This window comes from Tetrahymena thermophila (genome assembly GCF_000189635.1).
Source record: "Tetrahymena thermophila SB210 genomic scaffold scf_8254667, whole genome shotgun sequence".
Classification (NCBI taxonomy): Eukaryota; Ciliophora; class Oligohymenophorea; order Hymenostomatida; family Tetrahymenidae; genus Tetrahymena; species Tetrahymena thermophila.
Window position 1 is genome coordinate 1,494,725 of NW_002476434.1, and position 26,056 is coordinate 1,520,780.

The 26,056-nt window shown below is 22.2% G+C and overlaps 5 protein-coding genes across 5 annotated transcripts; 2 read left to right on the forward strand and 3 right to left on the reverse strand. All coding sequences in view use genetic code 6, as the record gives it.

Annotated features, from left to right (window-relative positions):
* Nucleotides 1-2,852: 2,852 nt before the first annotated feature.
* TTHERM_00037170 (hypothetical protein) lies at nucleotides 2,853-3,658 on the reverse strand (the record flags this gene model as incomplete). Its single annotated transcript, XM_972025.3, has 4 exons — nucleotides 2,853-3,016; nucleotides 3,110-3,243; nucleotides 3,328-3,460; nucleotides 3,520-3,658. 4 exons carry the CDS (start codon nucleotides 3,656-3,658, stop codon nucleotides 2,853-2,855), a joined length of 570 nt encoding a protein of 189 aa, XP_977118.1.
* A 4,933-nt stretch (nucleotides 3,659-8,591) lies between these two features.
* Nucleotides 8,592-13,786, reverse strand: TTHERM_00037190 (hypothetical protein; the record flags this gene model as incomplete). The annotated part of the gene is made up of 2 exons (XM_972027.2): nucleotides 8,592-8,606; nucleotides 8,930-13,786. 2 exons carry the CDS (start codon nucleotides 13,784-13,786, stop codon nucleotides 8,592-8,594), a joined length of 4,872 nt encoding a protein of 1,623 aa, XP_977120.2.
* Nucleotides 13,787-14,902: 1,116 nt separating this feature from the next.
* Nucleotides 14,903-16,491, reverse strand: TTHERM_000037209 (hypothetical protein; the record flags this gene model as incomplete). The annotated part of the gene is made up of 2 exons (XM_012797148.1): nucleotides 15,074-16,491; nucleotides 14,903-14,927 (listed from the first exon to the last, which is right to left on the reverse strand). Exons 1-2 carry the CDS (start codon nucleotides 16,408-16,410, stop codon nucleotides 14,903-14,905), a joined length of 1,362 nt encoding a protein of 453 aa, XP_012652602.1. The 5' UTR covers nucleotides 16,411-16,491.
* Nucleotides 16,492-17,440: 949 nt separating this feature from the next.
* Nucleotides 17,441-22,694, forward strand: TTHERM_00037210 (SNF2 family amine-terminal protein; the record flags this gene model as incomplete). Its single annotated transcript, XM_972029.2, has 10 exons — nucleotides 17,441-17,682; nucleotides 17,781-18,218; nucleotides 18,327-18,877; nucleotides 18,947-20,799; nucleotides 20,872-21,057; nucleotides 21,108-21,362; nucleotides 21,415-21,959; nucleotides 22,024-22,195; nucleotides 22,250-22,419; nucleotides 22,484-22,694. 10 exons carry the CDS (start codon nucleotides 17,441-17,443, stop codon nucleotides 22,692-22,694), a joined length of 4,623 nt encoding a protein of 1,540 aa, XP_977122.2.
* Nucleotides 22,695-24,103: 1,409 nt separating this feature from the next.
* On the forward strand, nucleotides 24,104-25,487 carry TTHERM_00037219 (EF-hand pair protein; the record flags this gene model as incomplete). Its single annotated transcript, XM_001471036.2, has 3 exons — nucleotides 24,104-24,591; nucleotides 24,807-25,040; nucleotides 25,313-25,487. 3 exons carry the CDS (start codon nucleotides 24,104-24,106, stop codon nucleotides 25,485-25,487), a joined length of 897 nt encoding a protein of 298 aa, XP_001471086.1.
* Between the last annotated feature and the right edge of the window lie 569 nt (nucleotides 25,488-26,056).

A 26,056-nucleotide genomic window follows, 5' to 3' on the forward strand; every position in this document is an offset into this window, starting at 1 on the left:
TAAATAAACAGCTAACATCGATTGATAAATATATTTGATTTAATCAAAAAGATCAAAAAAAAGAGCCAAATAATAAATTACCCACTGTGCAACCAGATTAATTAAAAAATATAATAATGAAAAGGCAAAAAGAAAGAGATTGCGAAATCCATAAATAGGATTGATAAATAGATAAAAATGAAAGAAATAAAGGAAAGACATATATTAAAGCAAAAGAGAGAAGAGCCAAGAAGAGTGAGATGATGATATTTTATTTTTTTATGAACAAGTGAAAACTGATTATTTTGCGAATTTAGATTTTTTAAATGAATTTTCAAACGAGTTTTGTTTTTAAACACTTTTTACTTTTTAAAAAAAGTCATCTAACAAAAAAAAGAAAGGCATAGAAAGCATGGCAAAAATATGAATTCTAACGCTCATAAACTGCTCTCTACTTTTCTCTTTTGTTTTAATGATACTTTCCTTTGTTTCTTTTAGAATATTCCTTTTTTTTATTTGTTTTTTTACCAAATTACTTTGATTTATTGATCTTCCCTATCTTTTTCTTGTTATTTTTTACTGCTTTCTTAGTTAGTTGCTTCTCTGCTTCAGGCAAAATAAAATCTTTGCTATTTTGCAGAAACATTTCTTTTACATTCAAATTTAGATGCTTGATTAATTTAGATTCTTTTCATTTTAATTTTGCTTAAGATTTTCTACATAATTTGATACATTATTTTCAATAGATATATATATTATTTTCAATCAGTAATAAATATTTTTAATATTTATTTTAAAATTAATTATTTTTTTAAATTCTATTTCACTAATTAATAAAATTGTATTTTCAATTTATGCGTTTACATTTCTTTCATTTAATTAAAGACTTTTTTTAAATTATTGCTTAAATTTATTATGTATATTAATAGCTTATCATATTAAATAGACCATTTATTAAAAAGATTAGTTAAGATTTTAGAAATAAATAGAAAACATTTAAAATAGCTAGCATAATTTAATAAATTTAGCTGTTTGACTAGAATAAAATAACTAAAAAAATAATTTATCAAAATAGTTAGTGACTTACTTGACCTTCTAAAATATATTTTGATAATTGTCATGTAAAATCTGATTATATCTTATTAAAATAAGAACTTTAATGACCCATTTAATAAACCAAAAATGTTGATTAATCTTACTCAATAATAGAATATTTGAGCTAATGAAAAGAATGAAAGCCTTATATTTATTATTGATTAATTTAAAAATAATACAAAAATATTAACTAAATAAGTTGTTTGTTTCATTTTAAATGTAATTTATTTTTTTTAATGAATTAATTTTTTTATTATTATATAAAAGATTTCGGCCATAAATTATTAAATTTAGATTTCAGCCATTAAGCTTTGATTTTAATAACCATTAGTTTATTTAAAAATAATAGTAATAATCCTACTTGAGCTTCAATTCTTTATTAAGGTAGAAGAGAGATATTTAATTGCTTTCGAGTTTGTATTTTTAGTAAATTTTCTTTATTATTTTTGACAGAAACTAGACTTTCCATCTTATCAAACCATTAAAATCTTATAAAACAAAATTTAAAAAAATATCAAATATTTAAGTCTATATAGTCAAAACAAACATACTTATAATTTGGCTCAAAAAGTATTTTTACATAGCCAATCGCTCTTAAGTATTTAAAAAAAGAAGATATCATTTTAGAAATGTATTAATTTCACCAAGAATTAGTTTTAGATTGACATACTTTTGCCCAATCAAAGCAAAAATATTAGTTTTGAAATTTTCTTTTTAAATTAATTCTATTTAGAATATAAAATGTAAATGAATATTCACAATACCATCAGTTCTAACTCTATTTTTACTTTTTTTAGTATGAATTATATTGCTTATGTTAAAAATTTAAAAAAACCCACTCAAAATATTTAGAAAAAAAGCTAAAATTAGAGAAAATATATTAGAAATGATTAGTTTTACTAATTAGAAATAAATAAATTTATTTTAATAGTTTATATAATATATTTTTATCTTATTTTTTTGAGTGTTACAGATTTTAAAATTAAAAAATATCAATAAAAGAAAAAAAGGTTTAAATTACATGATTCAATTTTTTTATAAAGTCTAAATTTCAAATTAAAATCATTCATTTTCCTTATTTTTTATGTTTGAATTTTGTAACATGATCAATTTTTCAATTAAATCTTGATGAATAATAAAAAATTAACTTAAGTAAGAATTATTTATGGATAGTATTTACATATATTAAATACCTATAGAATATTCAAAACAGTACACGAGATAATTTAGTAAAACCAAAAATTTAGTGTTAATAAAACCAAAAAAATTTTTTAATAAATAGTGGAACAGTTGATGAAAAGCTAAACGCTTTTTTATTATAAATCATTATAAAAAGCTAAATGCTTTTTTATTATTAGTCATTATAAAAAGCTAATGATCTTATTTAGATGAGAGTCTATTTTAAAATAAATAAAAAGCTATTAATTAAATGTATTAATAGTAATGATGAAATAGATATAAGTGAATTAAATTTTTTTTATCAATTAGTACAAATAATTTTGTATTTTAACATATGAATTAATTACTTGAATTTAGTATTTTGAATGAATAAAGTTTTATGTAAATAAATAGAAGTATTCATGCATTAATTATATAGAATATAGAATAGATAAGAAATAAAAGAGAAGAGTAAGTTTTGGTTAAGATAGTTTAATTAAGATTATAATTTAATTATGTCATAATTTTGTTATTATTAATATATTTATGAGATTGTTTGTGATTGTATAGATGAAAGTAGATAGCAATATAACAAAACAATTATCAAGCTAAATGTTCTATCAAAATCCAAAGCAAGAACAAGTAGGCTTTTTATAACTCAATTTTCTGTATTTAATGAAGTGTGAGATAAAGTTTAAGTATTCGCTGTAAGATATTTTTTCTTTCCCTTCAGCAGCTTTATTTATGAAGAATTTTTTTATTTCACTGTCATTGTTCTTTGAATCTAATTTTATAAAGGAAAAAACTTATTAATATTTTTCTATGTTTGGTAGAACAAATTCTTTAAGATAATGTCATAATAAAGATATTATTATACTTTTATAGTGGGTGAGAGTGTATTCTATGCATTTTCTAGTGCTCTCAAAATTAAGAAATCCTTCTGTTTCGTCAAATTTTTCCCAAGATCTTTTTAAGAGCTTTATTTCATTGATAGTGAAATTTTCTATGATGCTGTTTTTACAAGAAAAAAAATTTAATTATTTTTAATTTTTACTTAAATATTTTAGAAATTAATAAAGAAAAAAAATTTTTTACAATTCTTCATCCAAAGGAGTAGGAGGTATTTTCTTTTTGTTGCTCTTTAATTTCATCACCAAATTACCGAATTCCCTAGGATCAACTTTCTCATCAATCGAAGATTTAATTTCTTTGATATCAGTTTGGGTTACTATTTGTTGTTTTAATTATTATAAATATAAAAAATCTAATTTCAATTGAATTTTTTACTATCTTGGGAAAACATGTGTTCGAGAGCATCGATACATGCAAGAGAAGTGATTGTACCAATCTTTTAAGTATCATATTTTTAGAACTAATTTTTAGCAGTTTTAAGTAAGTCAAGTGTGGATTTAGTAGGATCGAGCATTTTTTTTAAGATGGCAAACGAAAGTTATGTTTTACGAAATCTTACTGAATATTTAATTGATTGATTATCCTTTAGCTTTATAAAAATTTTATTTATTTATTGATTATAAAAAATAAGGTGGGTAAGATTTTCTATTTAATTAATGATAATAGATAATTATTAAAATAGAAAGACTTAATTATGTTGTAAATTAATTAGTGTTGACTTTAAATTTTGTTTTAATTTTACACATTATCAAAAATAAATAAGAAATGCTTACTGGTGTTTAAAATCCCTCACAATTTGAATATCCGGCTTTTATTATCTTTTGTTTTTATATATTTTATATAAATTAAATTGAGAGTAAGTCAATCTAATCACATTATTTCAGAAAACTTCTCAATAATTGCAAATGAAAATGCTAGAATAATTTCACTTCTAATTATTTTATATTTATCTATTATAGTTAAATAAGAATTAAAAAATTCTTACAAAAAATTCAAATTATTTTCATTAATTATGCATAGCAAAAAACTTACATAAATTTTTCATTATGATAGACAAACCAATAATTCAGTGCCAATAGTTTAATGTTTTCTTTAAATAATCAATTTAAAATTTATAAAATAAGAATATATCATACGTACAGTTATGGTATGAATTTTATAAGCTTATTCTACTATTAAATATTAAGATTTATGCTAAAATCTATTATCTTTAATTTATATAAATGAAAGACATTAACTTAACTTTTGAAAATTCATACTGGATGATGTTGGTTTCGTAATTCTATTAATTATTCAGATTTACAGCTAAAATATTTTTTTTGAAACTTAAATTTAAAAAGGATAATAATGTTACTATTAAACAATAAGTAATAGCTTCTCGCTTTAGAAATGATATTATGCAAAAAAATTGTTAGAAAAATTACATTATTTAATTGAATTTATCCACTAATGCAATTAATTGAAGCAAATTATGTTTACTGAAAAATTATAAATATTAGAGTATTTAAAAAAAAAAAGCCACTTTTGCTGAGAAATAAACAAGTATTACATGAACAAAAAAATACAGCTTCGAGCTTATTTTGAGTTAGAAAATAAAAAGAAAATTTGTAGAAAGAAAATAAATTATAAATTATAAAAAAGTAATTTTGGTTGTAAAAACAATATTTTTTCCTAAATTATGAAACATTAATTGTAAACTGTAATCATTAATATTTGTAAATTATAAAGACTTTTTGCATTTAAAGCACAAATAATTATATTTTTACAATAAAAATAGTCTAATTCAAATTAATAATATTTTTTTAAATGCAAGAAAGCTATTATGCAAAGATGTTTTTTAGAATAAAATTGAAAATTTTTATTTAATAAAATGTTTTGAAGAAAAATACTTTGTTAATTCAAAAATATGTAGAAAAAATAACATTTTAAAATTGAAAATTAGCAACTTGGTTCTGATTTAATTAAGGTAAATAGAGTATTTAAATTGATTATATTGTTAAGTAAAATTGTAATCCTATAAATCAATAATTCATAGCTAGGATTATAATTAAATTCAGAATTTATTAAAAAACTTCATTTACACTTTATTGATAGAGATAAAATAAAAGAAATAGTATCAATATTTATCTATCTTTAGTAAAGTATTTAAAAAAAAATTAATTTTTTTTATAGTCTTTAATTTCAAGTAAAGGAAAATTTATTCCTTTTTGTTAGTCAAACGTAGCTATGCATAATTAATCTTTACAATTATACAAAATTATAAAACAAACTAGGATTATCTATAAATAACTTATTCTTCTTACTTGAATAGCTTATTCCCTATAAATTTCTTACAGAAAAAAGAAAAATAATTAAGTAATCAGTTTAATTAGCTTGATTTAAAATAATAATCTCAATTTTTAATTTATTTCAAGCAAATAAATCATGTTTCCAATAAAATTTAATTTTTCTAGTGAATAATTAAATGGCTATTTATATATTAAAATTTGAAATTTATAAATAAAATTCATTAATACAGAGAATAAAGAGAGGTATTACAAATTAAAGTTTTGTATATTAATTAATGTATTAGAATTCTATAAAGAAATAATTAATTCATCACCTTGTAATAAAAATATAGAGGTTTGTTATAGATTGTTTTTAAAATTCAAATATTTTATAATAAAAACAAATTTCCATAATTTATACAACCTGAGATCTTCTATAATGATCATATTAAGGTATCATATTAAAAGTAATATGTATTTTCAATATAAAGAGAAATTGTTAATTCTTAGGATTGAGAGTTTTTGAGATTTATGAAAAAAAGGTTCAAAGTAATAAAAAAAAATATTGTAATAATTTGTGATTGATAAAAGAAATTAAACATAACCTTTTAGAATTAAAAAAAATTAGATTATCTATAAATAACTTATTCTTCATATTTGAATAAGTTATTCCTTATGTAATTCTTACTCAAAAATATAACAAAAATCAAGTAATCAGGTTTAATTTACTTGATTTAATCTGAAAATATAAATTTTTTAATTATTTCATGTAAATAAATCTTCCAATCAATATTAGTTAATTAATCAAAAGAATAATTAAATTACCATTTATTATTTTACAATTTCAAACTAGAAAAAGAAATTTAATTATTTATGAGAATAAGAGATTTTAGAAATTACAGTTTTGTCTATTAAAATAATAGCATGGAATAATTTATCATTTGTTAATAGTAAATAAAGAAGGTTGTAAAAGGTTGTGCTCTAAATTTAAGCAATCTAATAATAAAAAAAACAATGTTTTCCCTAATTTTATGAATCATAAGATCTGCACACGATTATCATTAGATATCAGATAGAAATTAATATTTATTTTCTACAAAAATTGAAATTGTTTAGTATTGAAACTAAGAGTTATTGAGACTTTTAAATTAAAATTTTTTACATTAATAGAAAATAAAAATAAATGTTTTATTACTTCTTATTAAAAATTCATTCAAATATTTCCTTTAAATATTTAAATATCAAATAAGATTTCTTTTTATTTTTAAATTAATCAATAAAAAGAATAGCAATTGAATTCATTAATAAAATAAAACACATGAATTTAATTTAAAGTGATTATAAAGAAATAAATTGAAAATAAATGTAAAATAAATATATATATTTTTTTTTATTACAGTACACTTTATTAATTAGTTTTAATTATTATGTATTTTTGATTTTCACATTTAAAATAAATTTTAATTATTAAGCTAGCTTTGACCACACAATGTAGAAAATAAATGCTCAAAATCAAAGCTAAACATATTCTTCTACAAAATATGCTCTAAATTATACCATATTTAAGCTTATACTTCTTTAAATAAAACAATTTTTTATGGCTTTTTTTTCAATGGGAACATAAGATCAATCGCCTGACTTGCAAGTATATTGTCTTCTTCTAAAACAAATAAAGTCAATTGATTTTGATTTATTTTCAAAGCGTTTAGGTAACTTATAAAGTAGAAATGGAAAGCTGAGATGTCATTTCGGTAGAAATCATAACTAAATCCATACATTCCTTGAATGTGTAAAAAAGAAAAACCTGTTGTCTTCTATAAGATTTAAATATTTATTGCACTATTCTCAAGTTAGTTATAAGTGTCATATTTTCCATGTTAAAATTCTAAAATAAAAAAGTACTAGTTTTGCTCAAAACTCTCCATGCATAGTGTTATGAATTGTTAAACTTTTTTCTCTCTCTAATCTAGACTGAAAGCACATTTAACATCCTTGGAGCTAATCACTACTCCTTTAGATAAAAGAGTTGTTACAACTTTTTCAAAATTCTTTACATCAATTGTTTTATTTTTCTTTGTTAAGTATTTCTTTAGTTTGAGAAGCATCATAGCTTCATGATAATTTTTTACTGGTGTGCTTTTCGTATTAAGGGATAGAGGAAATATGTCAGCTAAGAAAATACATGTATAAAATACTTCTAGCACACTTGGACTAGGAATAATTTTTTTGTTTATGAATTCGTTGTAAAGGATTTCTGTGTGTTCTTGTTAGTCATAGAGAATGCAACATTTATAGTTATCTAGATAAGGTTTGAAAAAGTTGCATAATTTAGCAAATACTACCTCAAATGATTGCGACATTTTTAATGATTATAATACATTCTATTTATTGCTATCTTTATCAAATCTTATTCTCATATCATTAGGTTTTACAAAGGAGCTGAATTCATCTATTGTTTGATATCTATCTGTATTCACTACAAATGAACTTATTTCAATAATTTCTGTTTTATATTAATTTAGCTAAAAATTTAAAACAATCAACATCTAGACTGTCGATTTCGTTAGTTTTTTCTTTTTAGCTTCGCTTGAAATAATATCAGTTGTGTTTTATAAATTCTATGTATTGAATGAGTATAATAATTCTTCTTACTCCTTCCATTTATTCAACCTTTGCTGTACCTCTTCTGTATTTTTCTTTAAAGCTTGAGATAGTTCTTTTTGGGACATTCTATTCCTTGGCTTAATTAAATCATAAATATTATTGTATTCTACTTCTGTTTATCTGCTTATAATACTTGAATTGAGCTTTTCTTCCTCATCGATTCTGTCATTTGAGTATGGAAACTAATTAGTTTGAACTTTGTGTACTTATTAAACTGCTGCCTATGAAGACTCCGAATTTAAAGCTAAAATAGATGAGCTACAATTATCTGACATTTTTCTCTCTAGATTGAATTGATTAGTAAGCTATCTTTTATCAATATATTCGACATGGGGAGCTCTCCAGTAATGTTCCTAACTGCTTTATGATCTCATTTATTGTTTAGAATTTTTATTATTGTTTTAGATTTGATTTTCTTTATAATTATTGTGACGCATATAAGAGTGGTGCTAGCTCTAATTAGAAGTGTTAGTAATACTATTTTGTATGTGATTTTTGTTAGATGAAAAACTCCTCTCAGTTGATTTGTTCCTATTAGAATTATTATGATTTTTATTTTTAGAATAATTACTAAATGTATTCTGCCCTCCATTATTTATTTTTTAAAGGGTGTATTATGAAGAGGAATAATCAATTTATTTTTATTTTTCTTGAATTTAATTGTAAACTAATAAGGTGGATTTTTCAAAACCTGTTAATTAAGTAACAGGTAATCCATCCCTTTGCATTTAACTGCCTAAATTTTCTTAAGTCTGTAAAGAAGATAAAGAAGAAGAAGCATATTGTAATGGCAGTTACTATTTAGAAGAACATGATTGTAATGATTAAGTAGGTTTTAAGAATTATTTTTATACCTTGTCTTGAGGGCAAATGACTTACTATTCTGATTCTGCCTCTTTGATACCAGAGTAATTGTCTTCAACTTCGTCACTATGATTACTCTAGCTTCTTTCTTCTTTATATTAGTTTGATAGCTCCTACTATTCTTCATCAAAATCTTCATTCTAGTCATCATCTTCATTTAGTTCTCTTTGACTTATATTACTGTTGTCTTCAAATTTTTCAAACTCATTTTCTTCTTCTTATTTTTTATCTTTAATATTTTATCTCATGAACTATTTATCATTTTATATCAGTTAGTTTTGAAAAATATTTTCTTCATTTATGTTCACGTTTTCTTCTGTGAAATTCTTAATAAGTTAGTATTAGGTATTAGTTTCATCTTCTTTACTTGAAGCCACACTTTTCTTATACTCTTCATGATCTGTTTAAGATTGCTATTTCCTGATTTTCTTTTATGAATTCTCAATCTTATCCAATTTTTACTTTATTTCTTATACTTATGCTATTTTTTTGGATTCACTATAAGCTGAAGCTTATTTAGAATTATTCTTATTTTGATCTACTCTTCTCTCAGCCTCTAAAGTCTATTAATAAATAGCTAACATGAAGCTATTGCCTTCAAAAATGCTCTTTTTTGGCTACTCAAAAAGTTCGCTTTGAAGGATTAAATTATCAGATTTTATAATTTAGCTTGAGTTATTGCTGCTTTAGAAACTCTCTTGAAGATCTTTAATTGATTCTTTTCTTTTTCTTTGCTACTCTTCAATGAATTAAGATAAATTTTTAGTTTAATATGCCTACTTTTAATTTTGACTGATTTATATTTCTTCTATTAAACTTTTATTTTCTGATAAATTATACAAATTATTTTTATTTTATGGCATTGGTCTCTGTGAATTTTGATTCTCCTTAACATATTCATTAAAGCCAATTGGTTATCTTACTGTTTCGTTTCTATCGAAGTTATCCTTTTATTTATCACCTGATGATCCTGTACTTTCCCCTTGATTTTGTATTTCAATATTTGAATTTGAATAACCAAATTATGCTCTTTCTCTTTGGTTTTATAATTCCTATAGTATTTGTTCATTAGGTAGGAAAGGTTCAAAATTTTAATTTATTTTTTACTTGAGAAGCAATTTTTTCTTCATTTTTGTAGAAGAAATATTATCTCCTGCCAAATTTTCTGTTGATTTTATATTTGAAATACTTAGTTCAGAAGTCGAAGGCTTTGTCAATACTGTATTTATTTAACCACTAATGTCTGAGGATTATATTTAACTTTAATTTAAATTGGCATTATTTTTATTATCTATAAAAAGAGTTTTGGAAGAATCATAACTTATTTTTGTTTCATATTCATTATCAGATTTAGGCTTTTATTATTATTCATTTTCTCTTTACTGAAATTGTTAGTTTTATTAAGCTTTTAAATCTTATTAAGTATTTTTTTTGTTCTAATCTTATTAAACTGAATTTATGAATTTGTTTTATGCTTATGGGAATTGTTTTTATATTTATTCAGCCTTCTTTTTCTCTTATTATTTTTATTTTTTACTTACTGGAGCTTTTTGTTACTATTTAGCTAAATCATTTATTTAGTTTTATGATGGTGATTTCTCAATATAAATTTTTTAATTCTTCTATTTATTTTCTATTGTATCACAATTTGGAGTGTTCATATTTTAAATATAATTATTTAATTCTTACATTTTGTTTTCTTAGTCAGAATTTAAATTTATTTTATTTTAATCTTGTTAAATATTAGTTTGATGTTATTAATTTATAAGCTAATTTTGCTATATCTAAGTTTTTTCGACGTCTTATCCCTCTAGCTTTTATGCTTCCTGTGTAAATTTTTAAGTATTTAATGTATTTGTTGAATTGAATAACTCTTGTCTTTTATTATTATCATCTTTCTATGAACTAATTTATATTTGCTTTATTTCTGCTTACTCACTTTAATTTTAAGAGTTTATTTATATTCTATCATGCTCTAGTATAGAATTAAGATTTTAATTTTTTTAGCTTTAATTTTAAACTATGTTATGCTGTTCTAACAAATTGGCATTTTATATGATTCTGTTTTATTCTGAATTATTTTGTGAGTTTTTTTATTAACAATTATTTTCTTGAATGCCTTGAACTTAGTTCTTTTGACTTTGGAATGAAGATGAAAGAGAATCTTTTTACGACTTTAAATTTTTATCTTGAGAACTATTTATTCTTTCCTTATCACTTTACTCATTATCAGAGTTACAATTTTTGGTATTCTGCTTTAAATTGCTCTAAATACCTTGATAACCTTGATTAATTTAAGATGGCATGTTAAAAACTTGACTTGGAGTTTAGTCATTAATTTAAGAAACAGACTTATTCAAGAAAGACTACTAATAAATACTTTCTCTAATTTAAGATATTGAAAGTGGATTTCTGTAGAGCAGAGCTTAGGAGCAATCCAAGAGAAGACGAGAAGCCTCTTGCATAGCTTGTTGCTATTACTGAATTTCACTTTATTTTGCCTCTTAAGAGTATTAAACTCTATTTGCGAGATTCTCTAAAGATTATAAATGATTTTTAAATTTATTATCTTAAGCATTAATTTCATTCATAATGAGTTCTTGCTAGATGTTATTTTACTTATTGAAATCTTCTTAGAAAGAAGTAAGTTGTTATTATTACTATTAAATTAAATTCTCTGTATCTTAATTGAGATTCACAATAAATTCAAATAGGATACCTTACTTTTACCTTAAGTTTTATATAGCATTTTTTTGCTTATCAACAAAATTTGTAAGGAATTGTTGCTATTAACTTATTTATGTGATAAGGTTATCTTTTAAATTTGCTACAGAATTTGATAAATCTTAGGTTTCATTAATTTCTTTTTTTATTTCTTAGATAATGTCAAGATCTTCATTTTCAAATACTGCTTCCTTTTGGCTAGACATTTAGGTAGCCCTATATGGATTGCTATTTTCTCCATTGTTAAAATTATGTAAGAAGCTAGAGTTGAGTTTCTTTTGATTGGTCTCAATGCTGCTCTTAAGAAGATTTATATCATTTTATATTTCACTTCTTAGCTAGATGCTTTAAGAAGCAGTTCTTCCTTAAGAAAGAGGTGTTGAGGTGATTTTATTTTATTCATTAATTTAAGCCTAGTTGTTTATTATGCTATTTTAATTTTCATTAGATTGCTCTATTTTATCTGCATTAATTTATTATTGAGATGATTAATTATTTTAAATTTGCTAATTTTATTGAGTATGAGAATCATTTTTTGTGTTTAATAAACTAGAATCATTTTAAAAAATAGATAAATTAGATATTTATTAATTTTATTCTACTTAAATTTAATTAGGAGTTTTTTTTTCTTATTATAAATTATTTTCTTGGTTAGAATTTTAAAGGGTTTTTGAAGAAGTATTGCACTCAACAGTGCTATTTTAAATAACTGCTTAATCAATAACAGTATTATTATTATTATTATTATTTTTGCTGCTATTAGCATCATTTTGGGTATCTTAATTATTTAATAAACATTATTCATTGTTTTCTTCTAAATTGTTTATCTAAGGATCATTAAGTAGTAAGTTTTGGGAGGAAGTTGAATCACTCTTTTATTCTAATTTATTTAAATTAGTCAAAGAATCTTGCTAGCTTATACTCACTACTTATTGATTTTTGTTTGATTGATTTTTTGTGTTGCCTTTTTGAACATCATTAGTTTTACTTGGTTAATTTATTTGTCTAATGTAATTGTTAATTTTAGTTTAGTATCTATTTCTCTCTCTCCAACCAGAAGATAAAGCCTAAGTAATAAAATATCCTTGAGAAATAATTTTGAGAATGCACATTATTAAATTGCTAGAGAATTGATTATTAAAGTAAGATAATATTTTTGTTTTTTCTTTTAGTGTCTCATCTTATTTCATTTCTAAATCTTCCATAAGCTAATTTAATTAAATTGTATTTTAAATTTTAGTATATTTTTCAGGAATTATTTGATCAATGAAAATAGCTTCTTTGTTTATTTCATGTTCCAAGAACTGCAACTTGAATTACTTTAGAAGTGTTTTAACTTATTTAGAAGCGTATGACATTATAAACCCTTCTTCGGCTTTAGTAAAGTAATAATCTATCTTTTGTGAAATTACTTAAAAGTGGTCTTGCATATCCTACAGTTCATCTTCTTAAGAACTCACTGTAAATTCATAATGATCTTAGATTTTAACTTCTTTTTAATTAATTACAATAAAGTAAACATTTTTAAGTGCCTCGTGGCTTGTCTCGTTTGCATTCAATAAAATAATTCCTAAGAAAGGTTAAGTGAATTTAGGAATTTAACTTGAAGTTTAATTAATTTGCATGTTTAGTTCTTCAATCTTTTCATTTTTTTATTCAAGATTCTCTCTTTAGTTAAGATCTGCTTTTGACTATCCCTATTCTGTTTACAAATTTTGTCTTTATTGTTGGTTTTCATTGTTATTAAAGGGTGTTGAAGATTGTAATAATTTTTATCTAGTTTTAATTTAAATTTAGCTCTAATTATTTATCTAATTGCTACCATTGCTGCTCTTAAAAATATTTCCTTACCTTTCAGCTGAAAGCTAGCAATTCTAAGATTAAGGGTTTTAATTATTGCTATTGAACAAATATTAATCTCTATTTTATGCAATTTGTTGGCCTTTTTCTTATTAACTAAAAAACATGCTAGCTACTCTTTCACCTTAAACTTAATCTTAATTCTCATTTATTAAAAGTTAATTGCTATTTTGTTGATTTTAATTTATTTAGTTTTATGGAGGAGGGTTTTTCCTCATATAAACAATGCCTTTGCTTGAGTTATTTCCTTTAGATGTACTCATTCCCTACAACTTGCTAATATTTTGCTTGATATTAAAAAAAATGATAGCGCTATTGAACTTTTACCAAGAAAATTCTTGTGTTTCTTTGTTATTCAAACAAATTTTTAGAAAAAAATAATTGATTAATACCAATTAAATTACTATTTTTTAACTCAAAGATAATATCTAGAAAAAGATAAGTAAAAATTAGAGGTATATATTATAATGAATAATCATATATAAATTGAAGTAATAATTAAAGTATTATAATTTCTTAGCATAAGAGATGAAATTTACTGTATCTAAATATTCATCTTTAGCCAGCTTTTCTATATACAAATCTTCAACTGCTTTGGTATGCTGAATATGTTTGCCTTTTTGAGGATACTAATTAATCTATATATATATATTCTTCTCTTATCTCATAGTAAATTATCTAGATTATTTGTAGACTCTTTACAGATCAAATTAAAGTAAATTTTACTCAAATGAGAGAAAGATTTTAATCATTCACAAAATAGTAAAAATTAATTAAAATTTTAGAAACTATTTATTTCTAAAATTATTTTCCACTCTATATAAATATTTTTATTTTCAAATATCTTTTTAAAAATCATTTTTTTGAGTAAATAAATATAATTAAATGGCAAAAATTTAAAAATCTTTGGAAAATTATTTTTTATTAAATTATTATTGTTTTGGAATAATTTAATCATATTCATAATTAGGTTCTTTGTAAAAATTAAAAGTAGTTGAGATCAAAAGAAAAACTACTAATAATTAAATTAATTTTTATAATAATATTTAAATAGATGAAAACTCTTTTTCCTCTAAATTAAATAAAATTTATTGGTTTTATTTTATAAATCTCTTCCTTTAAATAAATAAAGTCTCTTCTTTTCATTTAACAAAATTTTATAACTTTGGAATATTAAAATAATTCAATCAATATAAAGATTAATAAAATACGAATTATTAAATAAATAGATAATATTTTTGAAAGTTAAAATAATTAATTTTAATATCAATATATTTGATACAAAGAATAAAATATGAATTTTAATGATAAAGTTTAATAATTTATATTATTTAGAAACTATATATTTTTAATTAGAAAGTAGGTGCAATTCAATTCGTTCAGCTTTTTTGATTTTTTGTTTACCTATTTATTTTAATGAAAAGTTTGTTATATAATTTTATAAGTTTAAATGTAAAATTTATTTAAATAAATAAATAAAAATTAACTATTGAATAAAAATCTCTTTCAATAATTTGTTTAAAAATATTTTAACTTTAAAAAAAATTTACTTGATTATATAATTGTCAACCATGACAAAGTTACTTGATTTTTGATCTAACATAAACACTTAGACAATTTCCTCTTTAGATTAGTTATTTAATATATCATCGTATTTGTTTTTGCTTTCATTAATAATATTGTTAAATTCTTCCACTAAACCTGATTCATTACTTTTAAGCTTTTCTAATAAAGTTTTTCTTACTATTTCAAACTCACAATTGAAGTTTTTCAGCAAATTTTTTTTTTAATTGTTTAGAATATCTTGCTCATCATTTTATTATAAGCTGTTTTAATTATTGACTCTTGAATTTTAAAATTTTTCACTATTTTTATCTGGCGAATTTCTTTTAATTCTAACATTTTCTGTCTTTATTTTTTATATTGTTTCTCTATTTTTTTAATATTCCTCACTTAATTAATTTAATAGCAAGGTAAGCAACTTTAAGCCTAAATAATTGTTATCATTTTCCTAATAGTTTTTACTGATTTAAAATAAGCAATACTTAGATTCGTTAAAGCAGTAAGTAAACAATGTTTCAAGGTCTTATTAGCTTTACTCCAATTCCTAGAAATGTTTTTCTTAAAAAAAGAAACTTTAATGTTTTTTGATTTTTTTAATTTCCTCATCAGTCAACTAAGAAATATCTTTATTGTACACTTCATTGTAGATATCCATAAAATATCTCATCTTTAAATATCTATACTCTGCTAATTCGAAAAAGAAGAGAAATAACCTCACGCAAGTGCAAAAATATCTGTAATAACGCTGTTTTTCTGACTAGAATACCCAGAAATCAAAGCAATACAATTTCTCAAGTGCAATATAATCTTAACAACATTTGTAAAATTGGTCTTCTTATTCAACCTTTTGAAACAAGATTTCATTATAATTTGGAATTTCGTATACATCTTTTGAATATACATCTTTTATTTCTTTATTAATTTTATAGAAGTCTTTCTTTATTTATATATGCGGTTTATAGATTTAAAGATTCAAGCTAATCATTTATATCTCATTCCTTAAATAAAAATCCACATTTTCCAAAATATGAGCAATAAAAGCTTCATAGTGATATGAAATTCCTTCACGAATTTTATTTCTTTCAATTTGTTATGTTTAATTTAAAAATTTAAAAACTCTTTCCTTTTTTGTATCTGATTATTTAGATAGAAGCTTCTAAACAAAGTTTATTAAGCTGAAATTGTTTTCTTATAATATTTATCCATTTAAACCTTCAATAAATTTTTTTATTACAAGAGTATTTTTATCAAAATAGTAAAACCAAATATTATCCTCTAAACTCTATATTTAGTCATCAGACTACTATCTACTATTACGGTTCATTACTTTTTATAGACTATTTTGTTTAAATATTTATCTTAAAGTGAGTGATATTCTAAGCAATAATCTAATAATTAACTTCTACCTATTTTAATTAAACAGTAAGATATTGAATTTGATATTTATAATTCATATCAAAAAAAGCACACAATTTCTTCCACTTAAACAATATAATTAAAAATATTGATAAAATTTATTTTTTTAATCTTATAACAAATATTTGATTAGATAATTCTTTTCGATTCTTTAAATCATATTCTTTTACAGTCTTAAAATGTATAGTATTTTATGTTCATATTTAAAAACTATTATAAAATTATAAAATTAAATTTAATTAATATATCATTTACAGTTTCCAGTTATCATAGAATTTAAAATTTTTAGATTTTAAAAATTCTAATAATTTTTTTTATAAAAATTCTTATAAATAAAAAAATAGAAAATTAAATAGATTCACATTATTTATTGAGTGATATTTTGATTGATTTATTGAATTATTAATTTTAAAAAAAATATTTTTTTGATTATTTAATTTTTCTTTAAAATAGAATGGATAAATAATAATATAATTAGCTCAAATTTTTAAAAATAAATTTAAATGATTTCCAAATTTCATTTTATTATTATTAATGTGCCTTATTTTTCAGCAAAAAAAATTTTCGCTCCAATAAAATTCAATTTTAAATTTTCAATAGACTCTAAAATAGAATCTTTTTATGAATATTTATAAAAAGTGAGCCAAAGTAGAGTTTGATTTTAGAATGTTATTACTCTTCATTGGCTATAGATTAATTAACATTCAAAAGTATTGTTAAAGGCAAAGATATTAATTCGTGAATTAAAATCTGAATTCTTATTGAAGTTTATTAGCACTGATTTATTTTTAAAAAGTAAAAGTATAAACATATCAAAAAATCAAATTAAGACTTAGATTGATTTTTGATAGATAATTTTTTTAAGATACTTTTTAAACTAGTATTAAAAACGAAGTAAAACTTTTCATAGATTTTGCATATCTTTTATTACTCAATAGATGGAATACTATTAAAGTTTATATGACTCTTTTGTTGCTATTGTAGGAGAAGGTGTTTGCACAGATGATGAAATCAAAAAATATATTTAGTGGGGCAATGGAAATCTAGAGATATCCTTGAATTATTATTTTTAATAGCAAACAAAAAGCAGTGGATTTCAATCTATATCTTAAAAAAATTAATCTACTTCCATAAAAAACAATTCTAGCTAATAAAATGGTATGAAAACAAGGCAAAGAAGGTAAATTATTGATTTAAAAAGAGCACATTAGGCATTTTCTAGTTGCTTCTATTTTATATTCAAAAATATTTATTTACTGTTTTCTTTATTATAAACAGTCAAAACTAGCAAAAACAATAAAATAGAGATAGCAATAATAACAATTAAGCCAAATTATAATAGGCTGTTCCTCAATCGCAAAAATCAAAAGCTCTCAATAATGATCTCAGTCAATAAAGGGATACTAGTTTTTAATAAGATGAAGAAGACAAATATTAGGAATTTCCGAAACAGTAAACAGTAAATGCATTCTAAAAATTATAAGAAGGAAGCAAAAAAATGAGGGAGTTTGATAAAATTATTGAGTAGCTCAAAGAAGAGTATAAAAAACCAGTATAATCAATTGTAGAAAAGAAGCTTTCTGTTAATAAAGATGAGTATAGCAATGATTTTAACAAAGACTAGATCTATTAAGAACATAGTGAAGATAATTCTTTCAATGTAAACCTTGATTATTTACCATCTATCTTGAGACGCCCGAATCCCGAAGAAGCACAGTAAAATTTTGATTTTATTTGAAATAAATAAATGTTATTCATTTAAAAAATAAATGATTTGACTTAAACTTAATAAATTTTAGTTTAAATATTTTAATAATATTAAAGAATTCCTCAAAGTTATACTGCAAAACCTCATATTGATTTTAGTTAAGTAGAACAGAAAATATATTAACTAGGATAAAATGAATAACTAAATTCAAAAGATACTGATAAAAGTGATCTAAGAAATAACTAGCCAATTTTCGAAGACAGAGACATGATGGACAAAAATAATTAACAAAATTAAAATAATAATATAAAGCAAGAAGAACCTGAAGAATATAATAACTATATAAGCAATTAATAATCAGAATTAGCTTAGCAACAAAACTAATTCTTTTAAGAGAGAAATAAGTCTTACTCAGCACAAAGCTTTGATAAGTTAAATATTTCTTAAGTACCTATTAAGGCTCGCTTTTAATCTGAAACTAATTTAAATGACAATATTTAAGGAATAGAAAATTCAAAAAAAAAAACCTAAAGCTATGAATCGTTTGAATAAGGAATTAAAGATGTTAAGTAAAGTGAAGAATAAAGCTTGCAGTTTCCTTGCTACTTGGGACAGTTTATTTTAACAGGGCATGCACTCACTTCTTCAAGATGTGATATGAAAAAAGGTAAAATTTTATAGAAAAATATTAAATAAAAATTGAACATAATTATGTTGTTTTTCTAAAATTATATAGGAGATGATGTCATATTAAAAATCGAAAGAAATGTTTAAACAAATATTGCTAAGAATAAACAAAAAGCTAAAAAAAGTGGGGGTTAAACAACTTAGTAAATGATTATTAGGCTTGTTTGGAGAGAAAGAGAAGTTGGAAGGTTAGATAATAACTATGCACAAGTTCTCTATCCTTTGATAGATAGAAATTATATATTTATTTAAGGTTAATTTGAATATGCCCCACCATATCTCTAAGCTTTTACCTAAATCAGAGTATCAGTCAAAGTGTCTCTACTAAAAACATGTATAACCAAACCAATCACTTAAATTATAGAAGAAAATTCTAATACAAAGGAAAGTCAAATTCTCAGAATATACAGTGAAACTAAAGATTAATTTGCTCAACTCTTTGAGTGGTTAAATATGTAGATGGTAACTCCCACCTTAATTCAAGTGAAGGGTAAGAAGAAAAATTAACAAATTAATAGTAAAGAAAGAGATTCAATAGCAAATAATAGAAGCAGTTTTAATGAATTAAATAATTAAAATTAAGGATAAAATTTCCAAAATTCATTAAAAAAAGAAACTTTAAGTGATGATAAAGGGTTTGAAGAAGAATAAAATGAACAAAAAAAAAACTCCAGTAAGATGCTCTCTGAAGATGAAGAAAGAGAGAGCTACTAAAATGAATCTAGTGATGGTTAGAAACTATAAGAAGATATATTTGGAAACCTACAAGAAGCTGAGTAAGACAGTAAAAGAATGATAGCTGAAGAAGAAAGCTTAGATATTTCTTAAGAAATAAACAATATTTTAAATGATTAAAGCAAGTCAAATAATAATAGTTGTAATAATAAATATACTCATTAAGATGCAACTAGTTCTGCACCAAAAATTAATTTGAATGACCCATTTATTAAGCTTCCAAAATAGAAAACCCTTTTTAGCTTCAAATTGTAAAATAAGAAACCAGATTAAAATTAGGAGTAACAAGAAAGATCTGTTCGTTAAAGCAACAACTAGCAAGTTGCAGAAAACAAAGAAGAAAATAAATCTCAAGACCTAGATTATGAGCAATTATTTAACATTGTCCCTGGCACAGATGGCTAAGTAACTGAACTTTAATACTCAGAGCCACCTTCCACATTTAAAACATCTCTTCACAATTATTAAAAATAAGCTCTAACATGGATGCTCTCTCGTGAAGGTAAATAAACTGACATGAATGAAATTATTAAAAGAGATACAAGAACTTTGCACCCTTTATGGGAAAAATATGCTTTGCCTTGCTCATTGAAATTCTTTTTATATTTTAATCCTTATTCGGGATAAGTCAGTACTTAATTTCCTAGAGCTTAAAGTGATTGTAGAGGTGGTATTCTTGCTGATGAAATGGGTTTGGGTAAAACTGTAATGATGCTCAGTCTTATACATTCCAACAAAAGAAAAAATCACTAATATATTGCAAATATAAAAGAAGAGGACGAAACTGATTTAACAGATGATTTAAACAATTTTCTAAGTCTAAAAGGAGGAAATACAGGTTAACAAAACCAAACCACTATAACAGCCGCATTTAAACCAAAGCAAAAGAACCAAACTCTGGTTTAAATGGCTAAGAAAGATGCAGGTACTTTAATTATTGTTCCTGTAACTCTCCTTCAATAATGGATGGACGAAATTTAATGTCATTCATCACAAAACAGTCTAACCTATTATGCATATTATGGAAATAACAGAGAAAATAATTTAAACATTTATGATGTAGTTATCACTACTTACGGAACTATTTCGAGTGAATTTGCATCTTAATCAAACTTAAATAATAAAAATCTTTACAAATTTAATTGGCATAGAATAGTGCTTGATGAAGTAATTTTTTTATTAACATAAAAGTTATTTTAAATTCTAATTATAAATCAATTATTTATTTTTTTATTACAGGCTCATTACATAAAAGGGAGAGTTATATAAATAGCAAAGGCTGTTTACAGTCTTTCAGGTGATAATAGGTGGTGTATGACAGGAACACCACTACAAAATAAGCTAGATGAGTTGTTTCCTTTAATTCACTTTATCAAACTTGAACCATGGAGTGATTATATTTGGTTCAATAATTATATAAACAAGGTAAACAATTAAAAGGAAAACAATTTTTAAAAATTATTATTAAAATTTAGCCTCATGAGAAAGGTGATTTAGTTGTTTACGATGTCCTTAAAACTATCTTACGTCCTATATTGCTTAGAAGAACCAAAAAGAGCAAAGATATTCATGGAAGAAGTATTATTAGCCTTCCAGAGAAACATTGCTTCATAGAGAAAGTTGAGTTCACTCCTGAAGAAAGAATGTTTTATGACAAAGTTCACCAAACTTCCAAAGAAGAATTTGATGGATTTCTATCTCAAGGCGTCCTTCTTTCTAATTATATGAAAGTATTTAAAATTAACAATAGCATTAAAATAAATTCATTTTTAATTGTAAAAGGTGTTCGAGCTTCTATTAAGACTTAGATAGATCTGTGATCACATATTTTTGCTGACAACTAGAGGTGACGTAACCAACACAGATGGATTAGAATAAAAAATTAAGTCCTTTGTTGACAGGCGTAACAAAGCCTTGAAAGAGCAAACTGAGCAAATTGAAAAAAAGGGAAAATCTGTTTATCTATAAAATTAATAAAATCAATTAGAGCTTCTTGAAAGTACGAATGGTTCAGTTGACTCTAAACACTCGCACTTCGAAGTAATTTTAGATGAGAACAATGTTGAATAGAGAATAGAAATTCCAGATAACTTTAACTTCGACTATTCAGAATTATATTTGAATAAAGTAGTTGAAGACATCAAGTACAATAAAATAACTTCATGTAACATTTGCTTAGAAGATATGGAAGATGCTGTCTTAACAGCATGTTTGCACGTTTCATGCCGTTTATGCGCAATACGTTCCATTGAATTCACTGGAATGTGCCCAATTTGCAGAAAATTCATTTCTAAGGAAGACATTATGACTGTACCGAGAAACAATAGGTAAAGAAAATTAAAAAAATAAAATTATATATTGATAAATCTTAATAATAATAATAATAATTAGGTTTACTTTTGATCCTACTTAAAAGTACATAAGAAGCTCAAAAATAAATGCTGTAATGAATTACATTTAAAACTTATAAAAAACTGATGATAAATGTTTAGTGTTTACATAATTTTTGGGCATGATGGACTTATTTGAAATAGATTTCCAAAAAAATAAAATTCCTTATCTAGTAAAAATTTATTTAAATAAAAAAACATTTATTTATTTCCTAAAAACTAAATAGAGACTAGATGGTTCAGTTAATTAAAAATAAAGAGCTGAAATAATTAAAAGATTTAACGAAGACAGCTAATACAAAGTTTTCATGATTTCATTAAAGGCAGGAGGTGTAGGTCTTAATCTAGTGAAAGCAAATCATGTTTTGATGGTAGATCCATGGTGGAATCCAGCAGTGTAATTTAATATTTATTTTGAATAATAATAATAATAATAAGAGTAATTTAATTACAAAATAAAGGGAAGAACAAGCAATAGAAAGATGTCATAGAATAGGACAGAAAAAAGAAGTATTTGTTACTAGATTTATTTGTGATGACTCTATTGAGTCCAGAATGATTAAACTTCATGAAGAAAAAAGAGACCTCTTTGAAAATACAATACAAGCTACTAAAAAAGATAAAAAAGAATAAAACATAGAGCACTTTAAATATCTAATGTCAACATATTGAATCAAACAAATATCAACTTTAACAAAAAATCAAACAATAAAAACTAATTTATTTTCAAAAATTTTATCATATTAATAAACTAATATCAATCTATTCCTTAAAACATAAATTCATAAACTAAAATTATTTATTTAAAATGTGTTTTGTATTTCATATTTGTATTATTTTAAATAAATTAAAAATTTTATTTGCACTTTTATTTATGAAAATAATCAATTTTATGCATTTAAAATAATGTTTTATAATTATTTAATAATCAACAAAAATAAATTTTCTCAATTTATTTATAAATTTACTTAATTGACATTTAAAATTGTTTAATTACTAAATTTGTTTTTTTTTCTTTCATTTTTCTATTTATTAAAAATCTTAAAATGTAATCTAAATTATAAAAAATAGAAATGTTTTACTAAAATTAGTTTCTATTTTATTTTTATGGTATTTAAAAATCATAAAATGTAATCTAAATTATATAAAATAGATTTGCAAAATAAAATTAATTTAACAGAGTTAAAAAATTTTTTAATTATTTAAACAAAACAATAAATTATGAAAATTTATTAATAAAAAAAACTAATTCATTTATATAATCAAATTTTTTTCTTTTATTTTTTTGATTTTTAATTTTTAGGTAAATTATTTATTCTACCAAATAAAAAAATATTTTATTGATGTACATTATTATATTTTCCCTCTTTTTCATCATTTTTAATAAAATATTTATTCTAAGAACTTTAAAAATACGAGCTATGTATCAAAATTTAGATAAATTGCTAAAAATTTAACAAATCTTAATAAATTTATTTATTATTTTGAGTATTCTGTAGCTAGTAAAAAAAGTTTTAATTAATTTATTGTTTTATTTGTATTATATATATTAGGATATTATTTCATTTATCTTTTGTAGAGATCTATCAACTATTGCAAAAATTTTTTATCCTTTAAGGGATTTCAGTAATTAAGTAATTTGAATAAAATTTAAATAATATTTAATATAAATTAATTTAAAATTTTAATTTTATAAAAATAAAAAACATTTTATATGAAAGCTATTTAAAAAATGATTAGAATTATTTGAAATATTTATTTTAATTTTATATTTTAGAAGCTATTAGAGAGATTTTATATAAAGTAATTTAAGTGGATAATTTCTGTGGTAAATCAAAAAATTAAAACTTCTCTTGAAAAAGAATATTAATTAAATCTTGGAATGGTTAAAAGAAATTATAATAAATTTTAAAGGAATTTTAAAGAAATTCGTTTTATTCGATGTTATAAATTTCATCAGATCCTTTAAATTAATATAGAAGTGCACTGATTTTATAAATAGATTAATTAAAAGATAGGATTAGGTTAAAAAAGATAATAATTCAATTAAAAGAATTTAGGTTGTGCAAGCGAATAATTAAATGGATTAAAATAAAGTAAAGTAAGAAAAGAAGCCCTTAAAATTAAAAGATTTAACTCCTGCCTTGAGAGAGAAATATAAAAATCACCCTCTCTTTCTAGATGAGAAAAAGAAGAAGGCATAAAAGCCCGTTGATTTAGACAAGTTGAAATAGAGAAAATAAGAAAAAGAAAAGTCAATTGAAGAAAGAGTAGAGGAATATGAGATAAAGTCAACAGAGAAAAAGGCTTTGGAAAAAGTGTTTAAATTATTTTGTGATGAGAGAATTTTAAATTCAAATAGAATGAGTAAAAGTGGTAACATAACATTAAATACAAGCACAAATAAAAATCACATCAGCTCAGCAAATAACAATGATGCTAATTCATAAATTTAAAATGAAGATGGTGATAAACCAATTACTGCTTACTTCACAGCGAAAGAAGTTGAAACAATTCTTGATAAAATGGGAATGCATTTGACTAAATCTGAAATAGATCTCATGATATGGTAAAAAATCAATTAGAAAATATTAAAGCAGATAACAATAAATAGATAAATAAAATCCAAAATTTTGATTGATTGATTCTACAACAACTAAAATTAATATTTTTTAGTGTATTTTTATTAATTTTTACTGATATTCATATTATTTTTGATATGTAATACTTGAGCACTAAAGATTATTTATGATTGATGAATTAAAATATTTTACAAATAAAAAGGGAAATAGATGAAAATTTAGATAAGAAAATTGATTACAGAGAATTTGTTAATATGTATAAACGTTGTATTATGTAGAATTCAGAGCTTGAACCTAAGAGTTTATTCCATATGGTTTAGTTCCTTATGTACTGCAAGCCTGAAAAGTATAAAGTGACAGTAGAAGATACTCTTGAATTGTTATATGTTAGAATGGGTAGACAAGATCTAGATGGAGAAATTATTGCTATTTTTGGGTATCTATTTTATTTTACTGCTAATATTAAAATAGATATTAAATTCAAACAAAATCAAATAAAAAAAATGAAATCTTATTTTTTGTAGATAAATTGTCTATTTAATATAATTAATAATACAAAATTATTTATAAAAAAAATAAATAAATAAATATTTTTAAAATTAGAGAGTTTTTTTTGTTAAGAATAAATTTAAAATGAAAAATAGTTTTTAAAATATTTTAACACTTTATTGAAAAATATTTTTTTATTAACAAATTAAAATAAAAAAGAGATGATGATAAAACAGAAGATGGTTAAGAAAAAGAAATTTCATTTAGCGAGTACTTAGAGAAAATAAACAAAAGAGCTATTGATTAAAGAAGATAAAAAATACAAGATAAAAAAGACTAATTTAACTACAAGCATAACTTAAGCAGAATGAATAATGAATCTATTAATCACTGAAATTAAGAGACATATATTTTTAGATTATAATAATTTTTATCATTTTTTTTATAATAATTTTTATCATTTTTTTATAAAAATTAAATCAATTTATAAATTAATAAATTGTTTTAGTTGGCATTTATTTTAATTAAAATACCTTTACAAGAATTGTTCTAAAAGTTCAATCATTCAATGCTTTTATTTATTCATTCATTTATATCCGATTCAAATAAATTAAGAAGATTTTATGATAAATCTTTTTTAAAAAAGTAACAATTAATTAATGTTCAAACTATAGAGAATAAATTACAAATTAAATTTTTTAAATAATTGTAAACAAGGAACGTATAATTTTTATTTTACAACATTATCATGCAATAGATAACTCAAAATTAATCTATCTTAGTTTACGAATTTCTAAATATAAAAAGAGCAAATTCATTAAAATATAAATATTTAATAGAAAAAAAAGTAAAATTGAAGTAAAATATACAAATATAGATAAAATCCTTAATTATTCATGCAATTAATTGGATTTATGCTAAGGAATTAAGAGCTTTATATGTCGTTCTGGATAAATTTATTTA